General features: G+C 43.9%; 1 protein-coding gene across 1 annotated transcript in view; it reads left to right on the top strand.

Moving 5' to 3' along the window:
- The window catches only part of CDHR2 (cadherin related family member 2), a 220419-nt gene extending 200815 nt beyond the window's left edge, over window positions 1–19604 (top strand). Inside the window, exons 30-32 of the mRNA XM_069764192.1 lie at window positions 1042–1113; window positions 10431–10473; window positions 19084–19604. Of these exons, the coding sequence (XP_069620293.1) occupies window positions 1042–1113; window positions 10431–10473; window positions 19084–19230 (262 nt within the window). The 3' untranslated portion in view covers window positions 19231–19604. The remainder of the gene's footprint in view (window positions 1–1041; window positions 1114–10430; window positions 10474–19083) is intronic.
- Window positions 19605–25765: the final 6161 nt, after the last annotated feature.

Raw genomic sequence — 25765 nt, 5'->3', positions numbered from 1 at the left:
TGGTGACCAGAACTGACTGAGGGTGTCCTTTATTTTCTCTAACTCAACCAGGACTTACTATAAAAACAGGAACCAACCCCTGGTGCTCATCCACTTCTCCTTAACTATTGGCTGGCCCTACAGTTAACCCTGTCCACCCCTGTATACAGGGAAACTGCAGCTCACATAAAGGTAAAAACACATAAAACCATAGGTCATATTAACCATACAGTCAGAAGTCTTCAGGGAGGGTGTTCAGAACTCTTCTCCACCTTTACAGGAGAGATACTGAAGTCACTTCCCAATGTAAGTCTATGAGAGTCAAAAGGAGACTCTCATAGACTTACTTTGATAGCTTGTGACCATTGCCTTTGACTTCTGGTCAGTCAGAAGTTGCATTCACAAGATGAAAGATTGGGACAGAAACAGCATCAGGCACAGCTGAAGACAGTGGCTGGTAAGTATAAGGCTAGGTTCACATTGCGTTAGGGCAGTCCATTTAGCGCATAGCACTACGGACTGCGCTAACGCAATGTCTCAAAAGGGATCCCGTTTGCCGATCCCGCTAGCACAGATACCCAATCTGCGCTAGCGAGGAACGGACCTCGGACGCTGCAAGCAGCATCCGTGGTCCGTCCGAAACTAACAGGACATCGCTAGCGCGTGCCGAAAATGGCATGCGCTAGCAATGCGCTAGGGATCCGTTAGCACATTGCCGTCAATGGGTGCGCTAACGGACAATTTCGCCATATAACGGAGTCCGATAGCGTTAACCCATTAATGCAATGTGAACCTAGCCTTAGACTAAGGCCAGAGAACTTACATTAGTACCATCGCTCAAGTGTTAAAATATAACAAAAATGCTGGGGTGGTGCCTTAAAGGCTAATATGGTGGAAACGGGTAAGTAGGGGAATATGGGAAACTGGTGCTCAAGCAGAAAGTATGTTGTGATCAAGCTATATTAGAAAATGACCTTATTAAATACCGCAATTCAATAATTTATAGTATTATGTTATAGTATATTAGCTATTGCATAATTTGTTTCCTGCACTTCACTGTAGAGCCAACCCTATACTGAATGCTGATATAGACCTGGGCTTCGATTTGTCAAGTGCTAGCAGTGACAGTATCAGGTAAGACTTAGAACTGCTCTTATACAATAAATTCTGTTAAATGAGATGGTAATTGTACAGTCCTATTTACTCTTTCTGTACAATGCATTTGTGTTAATATTACATGCCGTAGTCATTTTTGGCTTCAGGTATGAGATTAATGACAATGGGCAAACCATCAACATTTTGGACACAATCTGTTCTTTACTTGATGTCTTTTCATATTTCCAAAGATTGAAACTTTGCTTTTAGTTGATGTTCACGCATTACATTATACTAAACTTAATTACGGTATATCATTGTTCCCTAAGGATTTGTGAGTATACACCAGAAGCAGAATAATCCTAGCTGATCGAGAAAAGTTTGGGTGTGGAAGGGTCGTGGGTTGGAGGACACTGTAACTTTAATGAAGAGCTTGTCATGAAAAAGATTCTTTTAAAGTCAAATTTTCTTAAATAAAAAGCGGTTCAATCTGCTGGTACAGTGTTATAGAACTGGGAGAGACGAGCAGATTGATATATAGTTTTGTGACAATATATTCAGTATATCCTGTGTTTTCATCATTTAACCCCTTCATGACTGAGTTATTTTCATTTTTGCGTTTTTTGTTTTTTGCTCTCCTTCTTCCCAGAGCCATAACTTTTTTATTTTTTGGTCAATATAGCCATGTGGGGGCTTGTTTTTTGTGGGACAAGTTGTACTTGGACGACACCATTGGTTTTAACATATCGTGTACTGGAAAACGGGAAAAAATTCCAAGTGCGGTGAAATGGCCAAAAAACAATTGTTTTTTGTTTTGATTTTTTATTATGTTCACTAAATGCTTAATCTGACTAGCCATTATGATTTTCCAGTTCATTTCGAGTTCATAGACACCAAACACGTCTAGGTTCTATTTTATCTATGTGATGAAACAAAATTCCAAAGTTTGTTAAATAAAAAAAAGTATGCCATTTTCCGACACCCGTAGCATCTCCATTTTTCCTGCTCTCGGGTTGGCTGAGGGCTTATTTTTTGCATGTCGAGCTGATTTTTCAATGACACCATTTTGGTGCTGTAAGACTCATGCTGGTCTGGTAGTTGGAGGCAGGTATATTTCGCCCAGGTGTTTGTCCTATGTGAATTAGGCCACTCAGTATCTTCAGTGTGCTAATGGGTTAATAAGTGCAGGAATAAAAGATGACCAGCTGGGGGTTTCCAGCGTCAGCCTGGGGCACACAGATTGCCTGTCTGTGTGAGACAAACGTGAGTGAGAGCTATGTTCAAGAATTGTGTAATGTTAGCTGGGTGGGAGAAGCCCCCTCAGCTGTTGAGATAGCAACGTGTTGGTTTAGTTAGCGCCGGACAGGCTAGGATTTATTTTTATGTTTTGTTTTTCTATGTTGCTTTCACGTTAATAAATCTGACCTGAGGTCAGCTTGCCCAGAAACCTGCTGTACGCCTCAGATTCAATGCACAAACCACGCGGCCTTTGACCCCAGCAAAGGCGATCCCAGACTGTTATGTCACATTGTGGTGGAGAATGCGGGCACACCGTGGCACAGGCGACAGCATGGAAGACGTAGTGAAAGCCTTAGTACAGTCCACTGCCGTACAGCAGCAGGCCACTGCCGCACAGCACGAAGCTAATCGCTTGATGGCCGCACAGCTGAAGGAGTTAGTGGACATGACGGTTGCAGACCGCCAACTTCTCCAACAGGTGGCGCAGCGCCTGGTGAGCATGCCTGACGCTGACCCGGAAGCAGAATCCAGAAGGATCCATGTGAGTCGATACTGGCAAAAGCTGACTGCAGAAGATGACGTTGAGGCATACCTGACAACGTTTGAGCGGACGGCATTGAGAGAGAAGTGGCCGAAGGCACGATGGGCCGATTTGATTGCCCCGTTTCTCTCCGGCGAGGCCCAAAAAGCTTACCATGATTTGGACCCGGAGGTCGCTCAGGACTTTGAGAAACTGAAAGCTGAGATCCTGGCCCGGCTGGGTGTGACGACGGCTGTCCGGGCACAGAGGTTACATCAGTGGACATACCAGCAAGATAAACCGGCGCGGTCTCAGATGTTCGACCTGATCTACTTGACAAAGAAATGGCTGCAACCCGAGGTACTGACAATACCCGAAATAATCCAGCGGGTTGTCCTGGACAAGTACCTGAGAGTACTACCCCCAGCGCTGAAAAGGTGGGTAAGCCAAGGAAATCCCACGACAGCGGATCAACTTGTGGAGTTGGTCGAGCGTTATTCCGTGGCAGAAGGACTTCCTGACGACACCGCCAACCCCCGGTCTGTGCTTCCTCCTCGTGGAACCGGTAAGACTGTTCCAGGGACCACGGGTGAAGGAAAATCGCTTAAAACTGTGGGGGAGGAGTCCGGGACTGCTCGCACTCCGAGACCAAGAGTATTGGACGGTGGTCTCAGTAGGGGACCTGTTAGGTGTTTCCGCTGCCATGAGAAGGGTCATGTTTCTGCGAACTGTCCTGTTACTGCTGAACCCATGCAGTGCGACGTTATAGACTCTAAAAAACGCATGTCTTTGGTTACACAGCTAGTGAGTGTGAATGCGGGTCAAAATGATACAGCGAAACACCTGTGTGAATTATCTGTTGATGGGAAAAATGTTGTGGCATTACTAGACTCTGGAAGTGTGGTGACTCTGGTGAAAGCTAGTCTGGTGGCACTTCTATCTGGTCCGTCTGACAAGTTTTCTGTGACGTGTGTGCATGGTGACACCTGCTCGTACTTAACAGCGGTCATATGGATTTCTACTCCCTATGGGTCAGTGCAGCACAAAGTGGGACTCATTCCCACATTGTTACAGTATGTAATCCTGGGCAGGGATTTTCCCTATTTCTGGCAGTTGTGGGAGAATCAGTTGCTCCTTCACGGTAGCTGTACCCGTGAATCTTCTCCCATGCCATCTGGAGGTCCCGAGTCCCTAGAGGAGACCCCACAGGAAGATGTTGCTGGGGAGGTTAGTGAATCTAACCTTCAGTACCCCTTCTCCGTCATGGCGGGGGAAACGGAGGAAACTGAGGAACCTCAGCGAGAGGCGGAGGCAGACAGCCATCCGGCACCCTGCCTGCCAGATTTGGGAGTCCAGGTGGATGACTTCCACAGTGAGCAAATGAAAGATCCTACCCTGACTCCGGCTAGGAAAAATGTTAAAATGATAAATGGGGTACCCGTTGAACCTGACACTAGGCTAGCGTACCCGTATATGGTTCTTGAAAATGATTTGCTCTACCAGGTAGAAAAAAAAGGGGAAGACACAGTGCAACGGTTAGTGGTACCCAAACCTTATCGGCGGAAGGTACTGGATTTGGCCCATGGACATATAATGGGGGGACATCTGGGGGTACAGAAAACCACAGAAAGGATATTGCATTGTTTTGTGTGGCCTGGAATACATTATGATGTGCGTAACTATTGTGAGTCCTGTCCAGAGTGCCAAATCGTGGCCCCTAAATCTCGGTTCCGTAGCCCTTTGGTACCCCTTCCTATCATTGGGGTCCCTTCTGAGAGAATTGGGATGGATTTGGTTGGGCCCCTTCCCCGATCTGCACGTGGGCACCAACATATCCTCGTCATCGTGGACTATGCCACTCGTTACCCGGAAGCCGTCCTTTTGCGTAACACAGCTACCAAGACGATCGCCAAGGAATCGGTACAAGTGTTTAGTCGGGTGGGAATTCCAAAACAGATACTCACCGTCCAGGCGACTCCCTTTATGTCGAGGGTAATGAAGGAGCTCTGCAGGCTCTTACAAATAGACCCGTTGCGTACGTCTGTCTATCACCCTCAAACAGATGGCCTGGTTGAGCGCTTCAACAAAACCTTAAAACAGATGCTCGGGAAGGCAATAGACAAAGATGGGAAGAACTGGGATTACTTGTTACCCTATTTGCTGTTTGCCATTAGGGAAATTCCCCAGTCTTCCACAGGGTTTTCGCCTTTCGAACTGTTGTACGCCCGTCGTCCCCGGGGACTGCTGGACGTCGCAAAAGAAACCTGGGAAGGTCAAGTCACTCCCTTTAAAATGGTGATCAACCATGTAACACAAATGCAGGATCGTATTGCCGCTGTCATGCCCATTGTTAGGGACCATATGCTACAGGCCCAGGGAGCCCAGAGGCAAAGTTATGATAGAGGCGCTAAGGTCCGTACATTTGCACCCGGCGATAGGGTGTTGGTCCTAATCCCTACGGTGAATAGTAAATTTCTGGCGAAATGGCAGGGCCCATTTGAGGTCCGAGAAAGAGTTGGTGAAGTGAACTATAAAGTGTACCAGCCGGGTAAGAGAAAACCGGAACAGATTTATCATGTGAATCTGATAAAATCCTGGAAAGACCGCTCTGCCCTAACGGCGGATCTGCCCCGTCCAGTTTGTTCACCTACCGTACCGGAGGTGCAAGTTGCCGAGACTCTCTCAGAACGACAAAAATCTGAGGTTAAGCAATTTTTGTTACAGAACCGACAGTTTTTCTCCGAAAAACCTGGCCGGACTAAGTTGGTGAAACATGAGATTGTCACAGAGCCTGGCGCCACTGTCCATGTGAAGCCCTACCGGATTCCGGAAGCCCGCCGTGAAGCCGTCTCCCAGAAGTGATGGCAATGTTGGACTTAGGAGTCATTGAGGAGTCGCACATCGCCTGGTCCAGTCCAATTGTGTTGATACCTAAACCGGATGGCTCCATCCGGTTTTGTAATGACTTTAGGAAACTGAATGCAGTTTCTAAATTTGATGCGTACCCTATGTCCCAGGTCGATGAGTTGATCGACCGGCTTGGTAAAGCCCGATACATTACGACCCTGGATTTAACAAAGGGGTACTGGCAGATTCCTCTGGCCGAGGCGGCCAGAGAGAAGACGGCATGTGCTACACCGGAAGGTCTGTTCCAGTATGTCTATATGCCGTTTGGACTTCACAGAGCTCCCGCAACGTTCCAGAGATTGATGGATCGAGTCTTGAGGCCTCACAGACAGTACGCTTCTGCCTACCTGGATGACATCGTAATTTACAGCATGGACTGGGAAACTCATCTCCAGAAGGTACAAGCGGTGATTGAAGACCTGCGAGATGCAGGTTTAACGGCAAACCCCAAGAAATGCCACATCGGGCTTGAAGAAGCCCGATACTTGGGCTACGTGATTGGCCAAGGAGTGGTTAAACCCCAGATCGACAAAATACAGGCAATTCAGGGCTGGCCACAACCAGTGAACAAAAAACAAGTACAGGCTTTCCTGGGGATTGCCGGCTATTATCGCCGGTTCATACCCAATTTTGCAGCCATGGCTACTCCCTTGACGGATCTTACCAAGGGGAAGGGTTCCGGCATGGTAAAATGGACCTCAGCTGCTGAAGAGGCCTTCCACAGCCTGAAACGGGCTTTGTGCTCTCAGCCCGTACTAGTGACTCCTGATTTCAGCAGCGAGTTTGTGGTACAAACTGATGCCTCTGATACTGGTGTCGGAGCTGTACTTTCCCAGTTGAGGGACGGAGTCGAACACCTCTACCTCAGTCAGAAACTGAATGTACATGAGCAGAGGTATGCGGTGGTTGAAAAAGAGTGCCTAGCCATTAAATGGGCTCTCGACTCCCTCAAGTATTACCTGGCCGGTAGGAAGTTTAGGCTGGTCACAGACCATGCCCCTCTCAAGTGGATGCACCTCCACAAAGACCGTAATAGTCGGGTAACCCGGTGGTTCCTTGCCCTGCAGGCTTACTCTTTTACGGTGGAGCACCGACCTGGGGTGCAGATGGGGAACGCCGATGCCCTATCCCGAGTGCACTGTTTCAAGAGTGTTCTTGCTCGACCGGAGTGATCTGAGCAAGGGGGGGGGGGGATATGTAAGACTCATGCTGGTGTGGTAGTTGGAGGCAGGTATATCTCGCCCAGGTGTTTGTCCTATGTGAATTAGGCCACTCAGTATCTTCAGGGTGCTAATGGGTTAATAAGTGCAGGAATAAAAGATGACCAGCTGGGGGTTTCCAGCGTCAGCCTGGGGCACACAGATTGCCTGTCTGTGTGAGACAAACGTGAGTGAGAGCTATGTTCAAGAATTGTGTAATGTTAGCTGGGTGGGAGAAGCCCCCTCAGCTGTTGAGATAGCAACGTGTTGGTTTAGTTAGCGCCGGACAGGCTAGGATTTATTTTTATGTTTTGTTTTTCTATGTTGCTTTCACGTTAATAAATCTGACCTGAGGTCAGCTTGCTCAGAAACCTGCTGTACGCCTCAGATTCAATGCACAAACCACGTGGCCTTTGACCCCAGCAAAGGCGATCCCAGACTGTTGTGTCACAGTGCAAATAAGATCTTTTGATCGCCTGTTATTGCATTTTAATGCAATGTTGCGGTGACCCAAAAAATCATAATTTGGGCTTTTTTACTTTTTTCTCTTGTTACGCCATCAGGTTAATTCTTTCTTTAAATTGATATATAGGGTGATTCTGAACGAAGCGATACCAAATATGTGTATATTTGCTTTTTTATTGTTTTATTTTGAATGGGGCAAAAAGGGAGTGATATATATATATATATATATATATATATATATATATATACTGCTCAAAAAAATAAAGGGAACACTAAAATACCACATCCTAGATATCACTGAAAGAAATATTTCAGTTGCAAATCTTTATTCATTACATAGTGGAATGTGTTGAGAACAGTAAAACATAAAAATGATCAATGTAAATCAAAATGAATATCCCATGGAGGTCTGGATTTGGAATGTTACTCAAAATCAAAGTGGAAAAATCAAATTACAGGCTGATCCAACTTCAGTGGAAATGCCTCAAGACAAGGAACTGATGTTCATTTGTGTGTTTGTTGCCTCCATGTGCCTGTAAGACCTCCCTACAATGCCTGGGCATGCTCCCAATGAGGCGGCGGATGGTCTCCTGAGGGATCTTCTCCCAGATCTGGACTAAAGCATCCGCCAACTCCTGGACAGTCTGTGGTTGGTGGATGATGCGAGACATGATGTCTCAGATGTGTTCAATCGGATTCAGGTCTGGGGAACGAGTGGGCCAGTCCATAGCTTCAATGCCTTCATCTTGTAGGAACTGCTGACACACTCCAGCCATTGTCCTGCTTTAGGAGGAAGCAAGGGCCAACCGCACCAGCATGTGGTCTCACAAGTGGTCTGAGGATCTCATCTTGGTACCTAATGGCAGTCAGGCTACCTCTGGTGAGCACATGGAGGGCTGTGCGGCCCTCCAAAGAAATGCCACCCCACACCAATACTGGCCCACTGCCAAACCGGTCATGCTGAAGGATGTTGCAGGCGGCAGATCGCTCTCCACGGCATCTCCAGACTCTGTCACGTCTGTCACATGTGCTCAGTGTGAACCTGCTTTCATCTGTGAAGAGCACAGGGCGCCAGTGGCAAATTTGCCAATTCTGGTGTACTGTGGCAAATGCCAAGCGTCCTGCATGGTGTTGGGCTGTGAGCACAACCCCCATCTTTGGACGTTGGGCACTCAGACCATCCTCATGGAGTCGGTTTCTAACCGTTTGTGTAGCCACATGCACATTTGTGGCCTCCTGGAGGTAATTTTGCAGGGCTCTGGCAGTGTTCCTCCTGTTCCTCCTTGCACAAAGGCTGAGGTAGTGATCCTGCTGCTGGGTTGTCGCCCTCCTATGGCCCCCCCCTCCACATCTCCTGGTCTACTGGTCTGCCTCCTGGTAGCGCCTCCAGCCTCTGGACACTACGCTGACAGACACAGTAAACCTTCTTGCCACAGGCCATCCGGGATGAGCTGCACTACCTGAGCCACTTGTGTGGGTTGTAGAGTCTAACTCATGCTACCATGAGTGTGAAAGCACAACCAACATTCAAAATTGATCAAAATATCAGCCAGAAAGCATTGGTACTGAAATATGTGTCTTGATAATTGCCAATAATTTCCATCTGTTGTCTATTCCATTTGCACAATGGCATGTGAAATTGATTGTCAAACAGTGTTGCTTCCTAAGTGGACAGTTTGATTTAACAGAAGTTTGATTTACTTGGAGTTATATTCTGTTAAGTGTTCCCTTTATTTTTTTGAGCAGTGTGTATATACTGTATATATATATATATATACCGTATATACTCGAGTGTAACTCACTCGAGTGTAACCTCTCGGCTTGCACTCGGGTCCTTGTCCCAGGGGGTCAGCAGGGGAGGGGGAGCGGCAGAAGTGGCGGCTGTCACATCATACTCACCTGCTCCCGGCGCGGTCTGTGCACTTCCCTGCTTCTCTGATGGTCTCCGGCGTCCGCAGCTCTTCCTATATTCAGCGGTCACATGGTACCGCTCATTAAAGTAATGAATATGGACGCAACTCCACTCCCATAGGCGTGGAGTGCATATTCATTACTTTACATTTTTTTTTTTAATCACAGCAGCAGCAGCATACGGGGCACATTATTCTATGGAGCATCTTATGGGGCCATCAACCTTTGTGCAGCATTATATGGGGCATAATATTCTATGGAGCATCTTATGGGGCCATCATTAACCTTTTATACAGCATTATTTGGGGCTCCTGATTCAATATGGATATTCAAAAACACTTAACCTACTGATGTCTCAATTAATTTTACTTTGATTGGTATCTATTTTTATTTTTGAAATTTATCAGTAGCTGCTGCATTTTCCACCCTAGGCTTATACTCGAGTCAATAAGTTTTCCCAGTTTTTTGTGGCAAAATTAAGGGTCTTAGCTTATACTCGGGTTGGCTTATACTCGAGTATATACGGTATATTTCTTTTAATATTTTAAAAAAAATTTTAGACCGCCTACTAGGTTGAAAATCCCAGAAAGAGCAAAGGATTAAATGATTAAAATACAGGATATGCTGAATTTTTTCTCACAACGCTATATATCAATCTGCTCGGCTCTTCCTGCTTTAGAACATGGTGCCTCATGATTGAGATACATCTTCCTGGTGACAGGGTCCCTTTAAAGGTATTTAAATGGAATGTTCCTACCAAGAGAGATTAATTTCCCTGCAAATGGAATTTTCTCATATTTATTGAATGTAAGTGTAGAAAGTATAATTAGCATACTTTTATGTACTATACAATGTAAATTGTTTAGTGGGATTTTCCACTAACCTGCTTTTCTTTAGAAAAATGTAATTAATTTTGTAATAACATTTTGCCCTTGTTCTTATTTAAAAATGTGAATGTAAGAAAACACTAATGTTTGTGCTTAATTGTTCCTTATTGGTTAGGGGAATGTTGGAGCCTATTATTAGTTTGTATAGATTTTTGGACCCATAAAAGATTATTGATATCTATTATCGTATGTGAACAATGTTGTCACACTATATAATCTGTTTTACAGCGTTAATTCTGGTTATGCAAATATACTTGAACAGAAAAATCAGGTGAGTCACATGATATATTAAAACACCCAATTATTATCTACTTTACTTTCTATTTTATGTCTATACATTAGACTTCCTATAATCATGATGAGTATTATTTTATAGTTATTAAGGAGGTTATTCAGAACTGAACAACTTAGGTGAGGGTCTAGGACGTACATTGATGGCCTATCCTTAGGATAGGTTGTCCATATCAGATCAGTGGGGGTTCATCACCTGGCATCCCCGCCGATCAGCTGTTAGTTCCAGTGCTGGTGGCAGCCGGATGTGCTCAGTTGTGGAGCTGATCTACACAGTTCCGTCAACTGTATAGTGGCCGCAACTAGATACTGCAGTTTCACACTTATTCATTTGCATCTGGATAGATCTACAGTTCACCATTGTGGCCACTGTATAGTTAACGAAGCTGTGTAGTTCCACTCTGTAAGGAGCACATCCATCCACTGCCGGCGCTGGGAACAAATGATCAGCAAGGGTGCCAGGTGTCATGCCCCATTGATCTTATATTGATGACCTATCCTAAGAATACGCCATCAATATAAAGTACTGGTTAACCCCTTTAATTGCCTCATTTAAAGGGAACCTGTCATCCCCAAAATCGAAGATGAGCTAAGCCCACCAGCATTCTGGAATGCTGTAGATAAGCCCCCGATGTATCCTAAAAGATGTTGAGGGCAGAGCAAAGTACTGCAGTGCGCAGGCACCAGGAAAGGTCAGAGAGGCCCGGCACCTGCACACTGCAGTACTTTGCTCTGCCCTCAACAGGGCAGACAAAGTATGCCTGCGCCGGAGCAACAGCGTGAAGACCAGAAGAGGACATCATCCTATGAAGATGGGAGGCCCCGGACCAGACCGCATCTTTCAGGATACATCGGGGGCTTATCTACAGCATTCCAGAATGCTGTAGATAAGCCCCTGATGCTGGTGGGCTTAGCTCAGCTTTGATTTTGGGGGTGACAAGTTCCCTTTAACAGAGAAAAATAGGAACAATTGTTCTCAATTCATGGACTGGAGCTACTCCTCTTTAGTCAGCAAAAAAGTGTAACATGACGCCCCTGCCAAAGTTTGATACTAGCAGTGAATGCAGTGCTGACTATGGCATATTAGTGTCAATCTGGGAGATATACTTTTTACTTTTTTTTACCTCACAGCCTATTACGGTAATTAAGGCCTGTCCCATGTTGGACATGCTTTTTATCTATTAATAGCGCATAAACAGCAATACAGTAGATGTATTAGCAATTTGCGACAATGTACCATAAAATGGCCCAAAATTTGGTGCAAATTTCTGGTGCAAGTAAGCCAAGTAAGAAATTATGTAAACTTAGATGGACTAAAAATATGCCAGATTTATCAAACTGCATTAATTACTATGATACATATGGCGCATTTTAGGTTTAGGTGTAGGTTTTGCACTGTCTAAGAATTATTTATTATGCTTTGCTTACATAGCACCATCATATTCAGCAGCACTTTACATAATCATCTCTCATTGGGACTCACAATCTAAATTCCCAATCAGTATGTCCTTGGGGTGGGGGGGGGGAAACCAGAAAACCCATAGGAAACCCAAACATGGGGAAAAAATACAAACTCCTTGCAGATGTTGTCTTTGGTGGGATTTGAATCCAGGACTCCAGCGCTGTGAAGCAAAGTGCTAACCACTGAGCCACCGTGCTGCCCAATTATTAAATAGTATTGAAAGATATGCCCCATGAAATGAGTGTGAGTACTTAAGCTTCAGGTCAACATAGTGTACTTGAGAAAACAGCTATAAATATCTCACCATAAAAGAGATGGATTACACACAGTAAATACATATAGAATACGTAGATATATAGATGTCAGTGACACATACAATTAGTACAGTGTGTGTGCAAATTACTGGACATGTATTTAATTAATAAATGATTATTTATTGGAAGAAAATGGCATGGGCTCCCATGCAATTTTCAAAACCAGCAGAGGGAAAGCCAGCGACTGGGGGCAGATGTTTATAGCCTGGGAAAGGAGTAATACCCATGGAGCTTCCCAGGCAATTAATATCAGCTCACAGCTGTATACTTAGCATTTACTGGGTATTAACATGGGGGACCCCCCCAAAAAATGACGTAGGGTTCCCCCATAATTAATAATCAGCAAAGGCTATGCAGACAGCTGCGGGCTGATATTAATAGCCTAGTAAGGGGCCATGGCTAAAAGCATCAGCACTCAGCCACCACAGAAATGGCACATATCTAAGATGCGCCAATTCTGGCACTTAGCCATGCTCTTCCCACTTGCCCTGTAGCGGCAGCAACTGGGGTAATAGTTGGGGGGTTGATGTCACCTTTGTATTGAAAGTTGACATCAAGCCCGACTTAGTAATGGAGAGGTGTCAATAAGACACCTATCCATTGCTAATCCTATAGTTGGTACATGTTAAATAAAGACACAGCCAGAATAAAGTATTTTAATGAAATAAAACACAACACAGTTTGACCATTTTATTGTTACTTGTTATGATCCGGTGACCTTGGAGCAGCATGAGAACTTTCACTGGAGAAGGTGGTCACTATACTGACCGCAATCCTGAACTTAACATCGCAACTAGAAGTAGCTGTGGAGTGTACCTAATAATCCTAGACACCTCGTCACAGCCGGAGGACTAAATACCCCTAAAGATGGAAATAGGAATACTATCTTGCCTCAGAGCAGATCCCCAAAGGATAGACAGCCCCCCACAAATATTGGCGGTGAGTCGGAGAGGAAAAAACATACACAGGCAGAAAAACAGGATTTAGCACAGGAGGCCACTCTAGCTAAATAGGACAGGATAGGACAGAGTTCTGTGCGGTCAGTATTAAAACCCTTCAAAAATATCCACAGCAGAATATACAAAAACTTCCGACATCTAACTAAAGATGTAGGAGCGTATATCTGCAACTCCAGCGAATCCTACAATCAGAGCAGGAATACAAACAAAAACAAGCACACAGCAGTGTGCCACAGACACAAAAAAACAAACACTTATCTTTGCTGAATTTGGCAGCTAGCAGGAGAAGCCAGAAAGTGATCCAACACTTCACAAGGAACATTGACAACTGGCAAGGGCTAATGAATCCTGCACACCTAAATATCCCAGTCAGAATTGTATTAAGCAGATACACCTGGCCAGGACTGCGACTCAGAGACAACTGCATTCCCACCTACAACCACTGGAGGGAACCCAAGAGCAGAATTCACAACAGTACCCCCCCCTTGAGGAGGGGTCACCGAACCCTCACCAGGGCCCCCAGGACGATCAGGATGAGCCAGATGAAAGGCATGGACCAAATCAGCAGCATGGACATCAGAGGCAAAAACCCAAGAATTATCCTCCTGGCCATAACCCTTCCATTTGACCAGGTACTGAAGCTTCCGCCTCGAAAAATGGGAATCCAAAATCTTCTCAAGAACATATTCCAACTCCCCATCAACCAACACAGGGGCCGGAGGATCAAGAGAGGGAACAACGGGCTCCACATATTTCCGCAACAAAGATCTATGGAAGACATTATGGATAGCAAAAGAGGCCGGAAGCGCCAGTCGAAAAGACACCGGATTAATAATCTCAGAAATCCTATAAGGACCAATAAACCGAGGCTTAAACTTAGGAGAAGAAACCTTCATAGGAACATGACGGGAAGACAACCAGACCAGATCCCCAACCCAAAGCCGGGAACCAACACACCGACGACGATTAGCAAAACGTTGAGCCTCCTCTTGAGACAACACCAAATTGTCCACCACATGAGCCCAAATCTGCTGCAACCTGTCCACCACAGAATCCACACCAGGACAGTCAGAAGGCTCAACCTGCCCAGAAGAAAAACGAGGATGAAAACCAAAATTACAAAAGAAAGGCGAAACCAAGGTAGCCGAACTAGCCCGATTATTAAGGGCAAACTCGGCCAATGGCAAGAAAGCCACCCAATCATCCTGATCAGCAGACACAAAGCATCTCAAATAAGTCTCCAAAGTCTGATTAGTTCGCTCGGTCTGGCCATTTGTCTGAGGATGAAATGCAGAAGAAAAAGACAAATCAATGCCCAGCCTAGCACAAAAGACCCGCCAAAACCTAGAAACAAATTGGGAACCTCTGTCGGACACAATATTCTCCGGAATACCATGCAAACGAACCACATGCTGAAAAAACAACGGAACCAAATCTGAAGAGGAAGGCAATTTAGGCAAAGGCACCAAATGAACCATCTTAGAGAACCGGTCACAAACAACCCAGATAACAGACATCTTCTGGGAGACCGGAAGATCAGAAATAAAATCCATTGAAATATGTGTCCAGGGCCTTTCAGGGACTGGCAATGGCAAAAGCAACCCACTGGCACGGGAACAACAAGGCTTGGCTCGCGCACAAGTCCCACAGGACTGCACAAAAGAACGCACATCACGTGACAATGAAGGCCACCAAAAGGACCTACCAACCAAATCTCTGGTACCAAAAATGCCAGGATGACCGGCCAACACGGAACAGTGAACCTCAGAAATCACTCTACTAGTCCATCTGTCAGGAACAAACAGTTTCCCCACAGGACAGCGGTCAGGTTAGTCAGCCTGAAATTCCTGAAGAACCCGTCGTAAATCAGGGAAAATGGCAGAAAGGACCACCCCCTCTTTCAGAATACCGACCGGCTCTAAGACCTCAGGAGAATCAGGCAAAAAACTCCTAGAGAGGGCATCAGCCTTAATATTCTTAGAACCCGGAAGGTACAAGACCACAAAATCAAAACGGGAAAAAAACAAGGACCATCGAGCCTGTCTAGGATTCAGCCATTTAGCAGACTCGAGGTAAATCAAATTCTTATGATCAGTCAAGACCACAATTTGGTGCTTAGCTCCCTCAAGCCAATGTCGCCACTCCTCAAACGCCCACTTCATAGCCAACAACTCCCGATTGCCGACATCATAATTGCGTTCAGCAGGCGAAAACTTACGGGAAAAGAAGGCACACGGTTTCATTAAGGAACCAACAGGATCCCTCTGAGACAAAACGGCCCCTGCCCCAATCTCAGAAGCGTCAACCTCAACCTGAAACGGAAGAGAAACATCCGGTTGGCGCAACACCGGAGCAGAAGTAAATCGACGTTTAAGCTCCTGAAAGGCAGAGACAGCCGCAGAGGCCCAATTCGCCACATCAGCGCCTTTCTTCGTCAAATCGGTCAAGGGTTTAACCACGCTGGAAAAATTAGCAATGAAACGGCGATAAAAATTTGCAAAACCCAAAAATTTCTGAAGGCTCTTCACGGATGTGGGCTGAATCCAATCATGAATGGCCTGAACCTTAACCGGATCCATCTCTATAGACGAGGGAGAAAAAATAAAGCCCAAAATGGAAACCTTGTGCACCCCAAAGAGACACTTAGACCCTTTCACAAACAAAGCATTGTCACAGAGGATCTGAAATACCATCCTGACCTGTTGCACATGAGACTCCCAATCATCGGAAAAATCTAAATATCGTCCAAATATACCATCAAGAATTTATCAAGATAAGTCCGGAAGATATCATGCATGAAGGACTGAAAAACAGATGGAGCATTAGAGAGTCCGAATGGCATCACAAGGTATTCAAAATGGCCTTCGGGCGTGTTAAACGCAGTTTTCCATTCATCACCCTGCTTAATACGAACAAGATTATATGCCCCTCGAAGGTCAATCTTCGTAAGCCAACTAGCTCCCTTAATCCTAGCAAACAAATCGGAAAGCAAAGGTAAAGGGTATTAAAACTTGACCGTGATCTTACTCAAGAGGCGATAATCTATACAGGGTCTCAAGGAACCATCTTTTTTAGCAACAAAAAAGAACCCCGCTCCCAACGGTGAAGAAGATGATTGAATATGCCCTTTCTCCAAAGACTCCTTAATATAGCTCCGCATGGCGGTATGTTCAGGCACAGACAGGTTGAAAAGTCGACCCTTAGGAAACTTACAGCCTGTAATCAAGTCAATAGCACAATCGCAGTCCCTGTGTGGTGGAAGGAAACTGGACTTGGGCTCATCGAATACATCATGAAAATCAGACAAAAACTCTGGAATTTCAGAAGAGGAAGAAGAGGAGATTGACATCAAAGGAACATCATTATGAACCCCCTGACAACCCCAACTAGTCACAGACATGGACTTCCAATCCAACACAGGATTATGTACCTGCAACCACGGAAAACCCAGCACGATAGAATCATGCAAGTTATGCAACACCAGTAATCGACAATCTTCCTGATGGGCTGGTGCCATGCGCATGGTCACCTGTGTCCAAAACTGGGGCTTATTTTTAGCCAAGGGTGTAGCATCAATGCCCCTTAAAGGAATAAGGTTCAAGGGAAAACCACAACGCTTGTTAAACTCAAAGTCCATTAAATTCAAGGCGGCGCCTGAATCCACAAACGCCATGACAGAAAATGATGACAATGAGCAGATCAAGGACACAGATAACAAAAATTTAGATTGTACAGTACTGATGGTAATTGAACTGGCGATCCTCTTTGTCCGCTTAGGGCAGACAGAAATGACAGGAGAAGCGTCGCCACAATAATAACACAACCTATTTTGACGTCTGAAACCTTGTCGTTCCGTTCTAGACAGAATTCTATCACACTGCATAGGCTCAGGAATTTGCTCTGAGGATAACGCCACAGCGCGCACAGTTCTTGCCTCCCGCAAGCACCGGTCAATCTGAATGGCCAGAGACATAGAATCACTCAGCCCGGAACGCGTGGGAAACCCCACCATAACATCTTTAACGGATTCAGAAAGCCCCCTTCTGAAAATTGCCGCCAAAGCATCATTATTCCATTTAGTCAACACAGACCATTTTCTGAATTTCTGACAATACAATTCTGCTGCCTCTTGACCCTGAGACAGGGCCAACAAGGTCTTCTCAGCTTGATCCACTGAATTAAGTTCATCATATAATAATCCCAAAGCCTGAAAAAAGGAGTCAATATTAAGCAAAGCCGGATTCCCAGATTCCAGGGAAAACGCCCAATCCTGCGGGTCGCCACGCAGCAGGGAGATTACGATTTTTACCTGCTGAATGGAATCACCAGAGGATCGAGGTCTCAGAGCAAAAAACAGTTTACAGTTGTTTTTAAAACTCAAAAATTTGGACCTGTCACCAGAAAACAAATCAGGAGTAGGAATCTTCGGTTCTAAAGCAGGAGTCTGAACAATATAATCAGAAATACCCTGCACCCTAGCAGCAAGCTGGTCTACACGAGAAGCTAATTCCTGAACATTCATGCTTGCACCAGGCTCCTCAGCCACCCAGATATTAAGAAGGAAGAGAACACAAAACAGACTGGAGAAAAAAAAATGGCTCAAGACCTTTCTTCCCTTCTTCTGAGATGCATTTAACTCATTGTTGGCCAGTTGTACTGTTATGATCCGGTGACCTTGGAGCAGCATGAGAACTTTCACTGGAGAAGGTGGTCACTATACTGACCGCAATCCTGAACTTAACACCGCAACCAGAAGTAGCTGTGGAGTGTACCTAACAATCCTAAACACCTCGTCACAGCCGGTGGACTAAATACCCCTAAAGATGGAAATAGGAATACTATCTTGCCTCAGAGCAGATCCCCAAAGGATAGACAGCCCCCCACAAATATTGGCGGTGAGTCGGAGAGGAAAAAACATACACAGGCAGAAAAACAGGATTTAGCACAGGAGGCCACTCTAGCTAAATAGAACAGGATAGGACAGAGTTCTGTGCGGTCAGTATTAAAACCTTTCAAAAATATCCACAGCAGAATATACAAAAACTTCCGACATCTAACTAAAGATGTAGGAGCGTATATCTTCAACTCCAGCGAATCCTACAATCAGAGCAGGAATACAAACAAAAACAAGCACACAGCAGTGTGCCACAGACACAAAAAAACAAACAATTATCTTTGCTGAATTTGGCAGCTAGCAGGAGAAGCCAGAAAGTGATCCAACACTTCACAAGGAACATTGACAACTGGCAAGGGCTAATGAATTCTGCACACCTAAATATCCCAGTCAGAATTGTAATCAGCAGATACACCTGGCCAGGACTGCGACTCAGAGACAACTGCATTCCCACCTACAACCACTGGAGGGAACCCAAAACTAGAATTCACAACAGTTACTCCTAATCCATGCAATGCCCTCGATCTCCTGTAATAAAAATAAAATAATAAACCAACAATATATCATACCTGTCCATCGTTTTGTTCCACGCCGTAATCCATATCAGGGATATATACAGTTTTTAACCAGGATGGTTCCAAGATGCGACCGCCCTGGATGAAAACTATTGGGGAATGAAGAGATGCTGGGAGCGGAGCTTCATTGACAAGTGGTGCCATCAATGAAGCTGCGCTCCCTCAAAACCTGACCTGTGCTGAACTCTCGAGCGTGGGAAAATGCCAGTTCATTTTCCCACGCTCCAGAGGTCATCCAAGTTCAGCATGGCTGCTCCAAGAAAGCATGGCTCCATCAAGAAAAATCCCTTTATGAGTTTTACCCTTTACATTGGCAATCTGAAATATCTGTAAGTGCTATGTTTTATGTACATGGGATCCTCAACGTTTTTTTCTTCTTTTTGCAGGACATCAAAGACGATACAAGTTTCTCTAAAGATAGTGGAAATTGGGAAGAACCTTTGGCGGCTGCTCTTAATGAAAGAGAAAACGTTACCTACAGCTCTAGACAGCTAAAGATCACTAAAACAACTCTAGACACCACTGATTTGTGATGTATTTATGTAATGGGACTCTAATCCTAAAGTCTATCTCAACTTCATACTACACAGTTTAAAACAATCGAAACACAATCCAGTTTTCAAACCACTTCATGCTGTGAAGAGATTGACTTCAATGTTTCTCAATAGAAATACTGGGGAAAGGGAAGGAAAATGTCTGCCAATGTCTGTAATCACTGCATAATCTCTCATATGTCCTCTTCTGAGAACATCCAGTATACGTATGTATGAGAATAATATTGGCAGAATACCTGGAATATGAACTGCTGCACAAATGATTGTGTATGGATATTACTTCTAGCACTCTGTGAACGCTTTGACTTCTACCATTGCCATAAAAATAATTAAATGAATAAATAATATGAAAATATTGGATTGGTCTTGGAAAGGGATACAGTTTAATTTATTTATTATGCATTGCTTCTATAGTGTCATCATATTCCTCCCCATTTGGGCTCACCATCTAGATTCCCTATCAGTATGTCTTTGGGGTGTGTCAGGAAACCGGAGTACCCGGAGGAAACCCATGCAAACACAGGGAGAACATACAAACACCTTGCAGATGTTTGCAGATGTTTGTTATCCTTGATGGGATTTGGACCCAGGTCCCCAGAACTGCAAAGCAACATTACTAAGGCTAGGTTCCCATTGCGTTAATGGGACCGCGCTAACGGACAGTGTTGCACGGCGAAATTAACGCCGTGCAGCGCGTCCGTTAGCGCGCCCATTCACGGCAATGGGAACGCGCATCACTAGCGCATGCCATGTTCGGCACGCGCTAGCGACACGCCGGTGTTTTTCTGGCGCGCCGCGGACGCTGCTTGCAGGGATCTGCGAGAGCGGGGACGTTAACGCGACCCCGAAACGCGGCCCCATAAAAAACATTGCGTTAGCGCAATCCGCTAGCGCTAAACGGATTGCACTAACACAATGTGACCGTAGCCTAACAGCTGAGCCACCATGCTGTCATTGTAGGTTGCAACTGGACATCATAAATTACATGACGTTATTTAAGACAAGAATGTCATTTGAATAACTATGTCCTTCTGCATGCTGTGCTCAGAGTTAGGATGGGTACACATGCACATATTCGCTTATGAGACTGTTAGATCAGATCAGAAGATCCGTGCTCTGTCCGGGTACTGCGGTCTGAACAAATAAAATATTTGTGTGAATGCAGCTGTATTCTTAAAAGGGTCATCCACCAAGCGCACAACCCCCTACTCAATTATAATTTCCCTCCCATGTTAAACAGTAACAAGCTATTCTCACCTTTGTTGTCGGTGCTGGGTCTCCTGGGTCTCGTATGATGTCGTTATGCCACTTAAGTCCTGCAGACTATCAGTGTCCACTTCACCCTCATTTTTGTTGGATGTAGATGACTTTTGGAGGAAGTCCGAGTGCATCAGCAGCTCTCACGTCTTTCGAAAGTCAGTTTCGTCCAAGCAAAATGAGTCTGAAGTGGCCCATTAGCGGCTGCTGATTGGCTGCAAGGCTCACTTGGCATAACAACATCACGTGAGACCCAGGAGGAAAGCATAGCCTGTTTTATTTTACATGAGGGAATATAGCAATTGAGAAGGAGTTGTCTGAGGAGTGGACAGCCCCTTTAATGCACATGACTACTGAAACCTGGATAGTACTTTCAAAGTAGTTTCAGTCAAAAGGTTTTATAACTAAAATGGGTTCCCCACTTAATGACACTTATGGTATATATACTTAAAATACAAAATGTCTTTTAGTTATGATTTGGATGCCACCTGTGGGACTTCCTAAAAGACGTATTGCCCATTGTCACTTCTTCCGACTGTCAGCACACTGTCTGTGCCAGTTGAGCCACATTGGCACCTTGATCTCGGACTTCTCACAAAACTTCAAGAATATCCCTACATAATGTTTTCTCAGGCACAATATCCCTTATTCCAGCTTTCAATTCACTAAGTCTCTCCATAATGGACAAGTTGCTTTGACCTTTGCTTATGTACACTCCTTCGCTATCATCATTGTTATGCATTACTTCTGGGTTACAATATACTCACGTACAACCAAAATACACAAGCTTTCAAGGGTCCTCATTCTTGCGAGTCCCTACACTAAAATTAAAAGCAAAGCCACAGAAAGAGAAATGCACATTTTGGCTAAAATATCAAGCAATACTTCATGTATACCATATATTTTTTGCATGTTATGCTTTTATTCAGGGAGCAGCCAAGCCCATCAATATTGGCCTAGTATACTTGGGTGTCTGCCTGGTGGGGTGCACTTATATAGTACTGGGCAGCCCACCTAATCTAATAGTATGGGTGTTACTAATATGCTGCAAGCCAAACACTGTGCACTACCTGTGTGTGACTAGCGCCCTAGCCTAAGCCTTTTTTTTGTGTGCAGCTTTATTAGTAAGCAATTACTCCCTCCATGAATGGTAGGTTGTGAGTGGTTGTCTAATTAGTATTTTGCCTTTGTTTCCGCCATCTTTATTAACTTGGTTTGCTGCATCCTCTCATTACATTAGTTCTGTGATCTGGGCAGGTAAATAATGTTGCCCTTTTTTGCTGCGGTACTTCAACCAAAAAAAGGAGTCAAAATTTGGGTCAATGGAGAATTTGAACAAAGAAAAAGACCACAGCACTCTAAACATGGCCTTCATAAAGCACTTGGTTAAAAATTTCTGGTAAATAAAGCTACTTTAAAATAGGGCAAATTTGGAGCGCAGCTGTCTTCTTCTTTAACCTAATGTTTGCCATTAGGAACCAGTTCTCAATACCCTGAGGATCCTGTTATAGACCCCACAGTGCTTCTCCGAATACACTTTAGTAACCATTGGTCTGGTAAAAGATAAAAGAAAGTACACACACGATAAAGAGCGCATAAATGAAGCTTTTTTTTCTTTCAGATTTTATTAACCAACATCATTTCTACAACTTTTACATAGAGGAAAATGGATAGTAAAGGAAAAAAGACAAGATTACAGTATATCACTATTTCACATTTAAATAATAAAACCTATGGCACGTGATAGAACTCCACATCATAATTAGAAGAGCGAAAAAGGAGAGATGTGTAAAAACTGCCAAAACTATACGAACATCAGAGAGAGAGGGGAACAGCTGTCCGCCTGGTACCAATCTGTCACTGGGGCTAAGGCAAATTGTAAAGAAATAAACCAACATGACCAAGTTGATGTCACACTATGAAGCAAACAGTGAGGCTACACCAAATTCAAACCATCGAATACCGTTCATGGAAAAAAGTTGTGCTTTGCTCATTCCCCATAAAATAAAAAGAAAGGGACATTCTCAGTGTGTGACATGTATTTCGTAAATTAACCCTCATTGTAAGATGGAAATAACAACTCATTTTCATAGATTTCATTGTTTTCTTAGATTCCAAGTGGCTATAAACATACATTTAACATTAGTGCAGAACCTTATCACTAGGACCCAAGGCGTTGATGGTTCCTTTTTATCTGGCATAGTAAGGGCACTTTACAACTTCTCATGAGCTAAACCTGTGATGTTTTGCATGAAGTTACCTGATCGGTTAATATATTGAGGCACATTAGAGTTTGACCACCTTTATGTGTCTCAGACAGGTGACCCCACCACTGATTGTCCATCTCTGATATTATTTACATTAGACTATAGAAGACACAATCTATCATGTCTTGTGTGAAATTAAGATACTGCACCTACGCAACGTAACATTGCAAGTCGTGGGCTGAAAGGCATACATGCAAAGCTTGAAGAATACGTAGGAGCATAATCCAATACTGAAATCATGTTAGACACAGCTATGTGCAAGAGGTCAAGAAGTAACAGTACACTTAGCAAATATTTGACCTCAAACTACTTACTCTTGAGAAACATGGCTTTTACCTCTTCCTGGGACTGCCACCTTCTCCAGTGACAGAATGATAGATGCCAACTATTGTCATGTATTCTAAGAGGATGCACGAGTAATACAAGAAATAGCAGAAATCACATCTAAATATAAAAAATCAGTATCTGCCTGGTGGGTTCATTGTTTCTCGTTATACCACCTCTTTACGGACAGCATGTGTGTTGACCATCCTTTAGGTTTAATAAGAAAAACATATTAGGAGCCCAATTACAACAGACATATTAAGCCCATGTAATAAAAAAGAAAATTTCACGTTTTAGGGTGCAATGATTCTACTTAGCCGCATTATAGCTAGAATCCATGTAGTATATTTACAGCACAGTTTCTGTAACACTGGTTTGATCGGTACTGTCGCTTTTGTCATCCAGTAATACATCTAATAAATCTGCTCAGTTCCTGAGAAATAACAAAAAAGTCCTGCTATATACTGCAGTATAGCCTCAGTAAAAATACAAACTCTGAAAAAGGTAAAGTGTTTATCTTCACAGTTTTTTTGCCGGATTCCTCTTCATTTTCTACAGCCAAGAAATCTCAATATTGCGGTCTACAGGACTGTGATATGACTGTGATTAGTAGAAATCTCTTTATACACTATTTACAGTATACTTGCGCAGTGCTATCGATATGGCAGTAGACCTTACACTTGGTTGTATTTTTATCCTACCTAGACAATGCTAAAAAGAATTCTAGCTTTTAGGCTATGACTTCATGTAGATTACTCTGTATTGTCCTTGGAATTTTTCCAGTATTCTTTATTTTTTTAACATAGAGTTTTCGGTTTTGAACTCCCCTGTTCTCATTTTCAATTGTCATTATCAAATGTTAAAGTTGAGTCAAGATGAACAATATTAACGTAAAAACCGTGATTGCGTCCATCTGTTCCATCTACCAATATTTAAGACTATGTATACCTTCAAGTATAATTGTTTTGTTCATTTGCTTCCTAAATGCAGAGATAAGCTACTTTGCAAATGGTCCATAGAATACAATGGGAGGAATGATTCAGCTAATTTTCTTACAAAGTTGCCAAAAATAAATCATCAAAATTCAAAACAGGTAAAAATATAGCTCCTCTTCATAAATGAATCTAAACATTATTTCAAACTGAATATTGTTAGTTATCAGTCATGTAGAAAGATGACCATGTGTATAGTACAGCCCACATAACAGAGATAGATACAGCTGCTTCTTGAGAGTTAACATGTAAGAGGAGAACATGACTGTTTATAAAGGTTTAATCTATAAAAGAAGGAAATACCTGCCCTGAAAAGTCTCTAACTACAATCTGAGTCTACAATTACATACATAATATGTGACAGGATTGCAGTTGTTGTTTTCAGCTTTCTGCTTCTCCTGCTGCTCCATAACACGTATGAATCCATCTTACAGTACATCTCTACTTAACTATATCTAGTATGAGCATAATAGCATCTCCCCTGTGTATGGAGATAATAGCATTTCCTGTGTTCGCATGCTGTACACTTCCACACAATGGTATCTACAAGCTAGGAAGCAGAAAGTCTCACACAGCTGTGGTATAGTGAGGCAGAAGAGAGCCCTGACTTAGCAGTATTGAACTTCTCTTTGTTACAAGTTCTGTCACAAAATTTGACAGGATATTTTATATACAGTGGGGCAAAAAAGTATTTAGTCAGTCAGCAATAGTGCAAGTTCCACCACTTAAAAAGATGAGAGGCGTCTGTAATTTACATCATAGGTAGACCTCAACTATGGGAGACAAACTGAGAAAAAAAAATCCAGAAAATCACATTGTCTGTTTTTTTAACATTTTATTTGCATATTATGGTGGAAAATAAGTATTTGGTCAGAAACAAAATTTCATCTCAATACTTTGTAATATATCCTTTGTTGGCAATGACAGAGATCAAACGTTTTCTGTAAGTATTCACAAGGTTGCCACGCACTGTTGTTGGTATGTTGGCCCATTCCTCCATGCAGATCTCCTCTAGAGCAGTGATGTTTTTGGCTTTTCGCTTGGCAACACGGACTTTCAACTCCCTCCAAAGGTTTTCTATAGGGTTGAGATCTGGAGACTGGCTAGGCCACTCCAGGACCTTGAAATGCTTCTTACGAAGCCACTCCTTCGTTGCCCTGGCGGTGTGCTTTGGATCATTGTCATGTTGAAAGACCCAGCCACGTTTCATCTTCAATGCCCTTGCTGATGGAAGGAGGTTTGCACTCAAAATCTCACGATACATGGCCCCATTCATTCTTTCATGTACCCGGATCAGTCGTCCTGGCCCCTTTGCAGAGAAACAGCCCCAAAGCATGATGTTTCCACCACCATGCTTTACAGTAGGTATGGTGTTTGATGGATGCAACTCAGTATTCTTTTTCCTCCAAACACGACAAGTTGTGTTTCTACCAAACAGTTCCAGTTTGGTTTCATCAGACCATAGGACATTCTCCCAAAACTCCTCTGGATCATCCAAATGCTCTCTAGCAAACTTCAGACGGGCCCGGACATGTACTGGCTTAAGCAGTGGGACACGTCTGGCACTGCAGGATCTGAGTCCATGGTGGCGTAGTGTGTTACTTATGGTAGGCCTTGTTACATTGGTCCCAGCTCTCTGCAGTTCATTCACTAGGTCCCCCCGCGTGGTTCTGG

Source organism: Ranitomeya imitator, chromosome 4 (assembly GCF_032444005.1).
Source record: "Ranitomeya imitator isolate aRanImi1 chromosome 4, aRanImi1.pri, whole genome shotgun sequence".
In the NCBI taxonomy this organism is placed as follows: Eukaryota; Metazoa; Chordata; class Amphibia; order Anura; family Dendrobatidae; genus Ranitomeya; species Ranitomeya imitator.
This window is presented reverse-complemented; position numbering and strand designations above follow the sequence as displayed.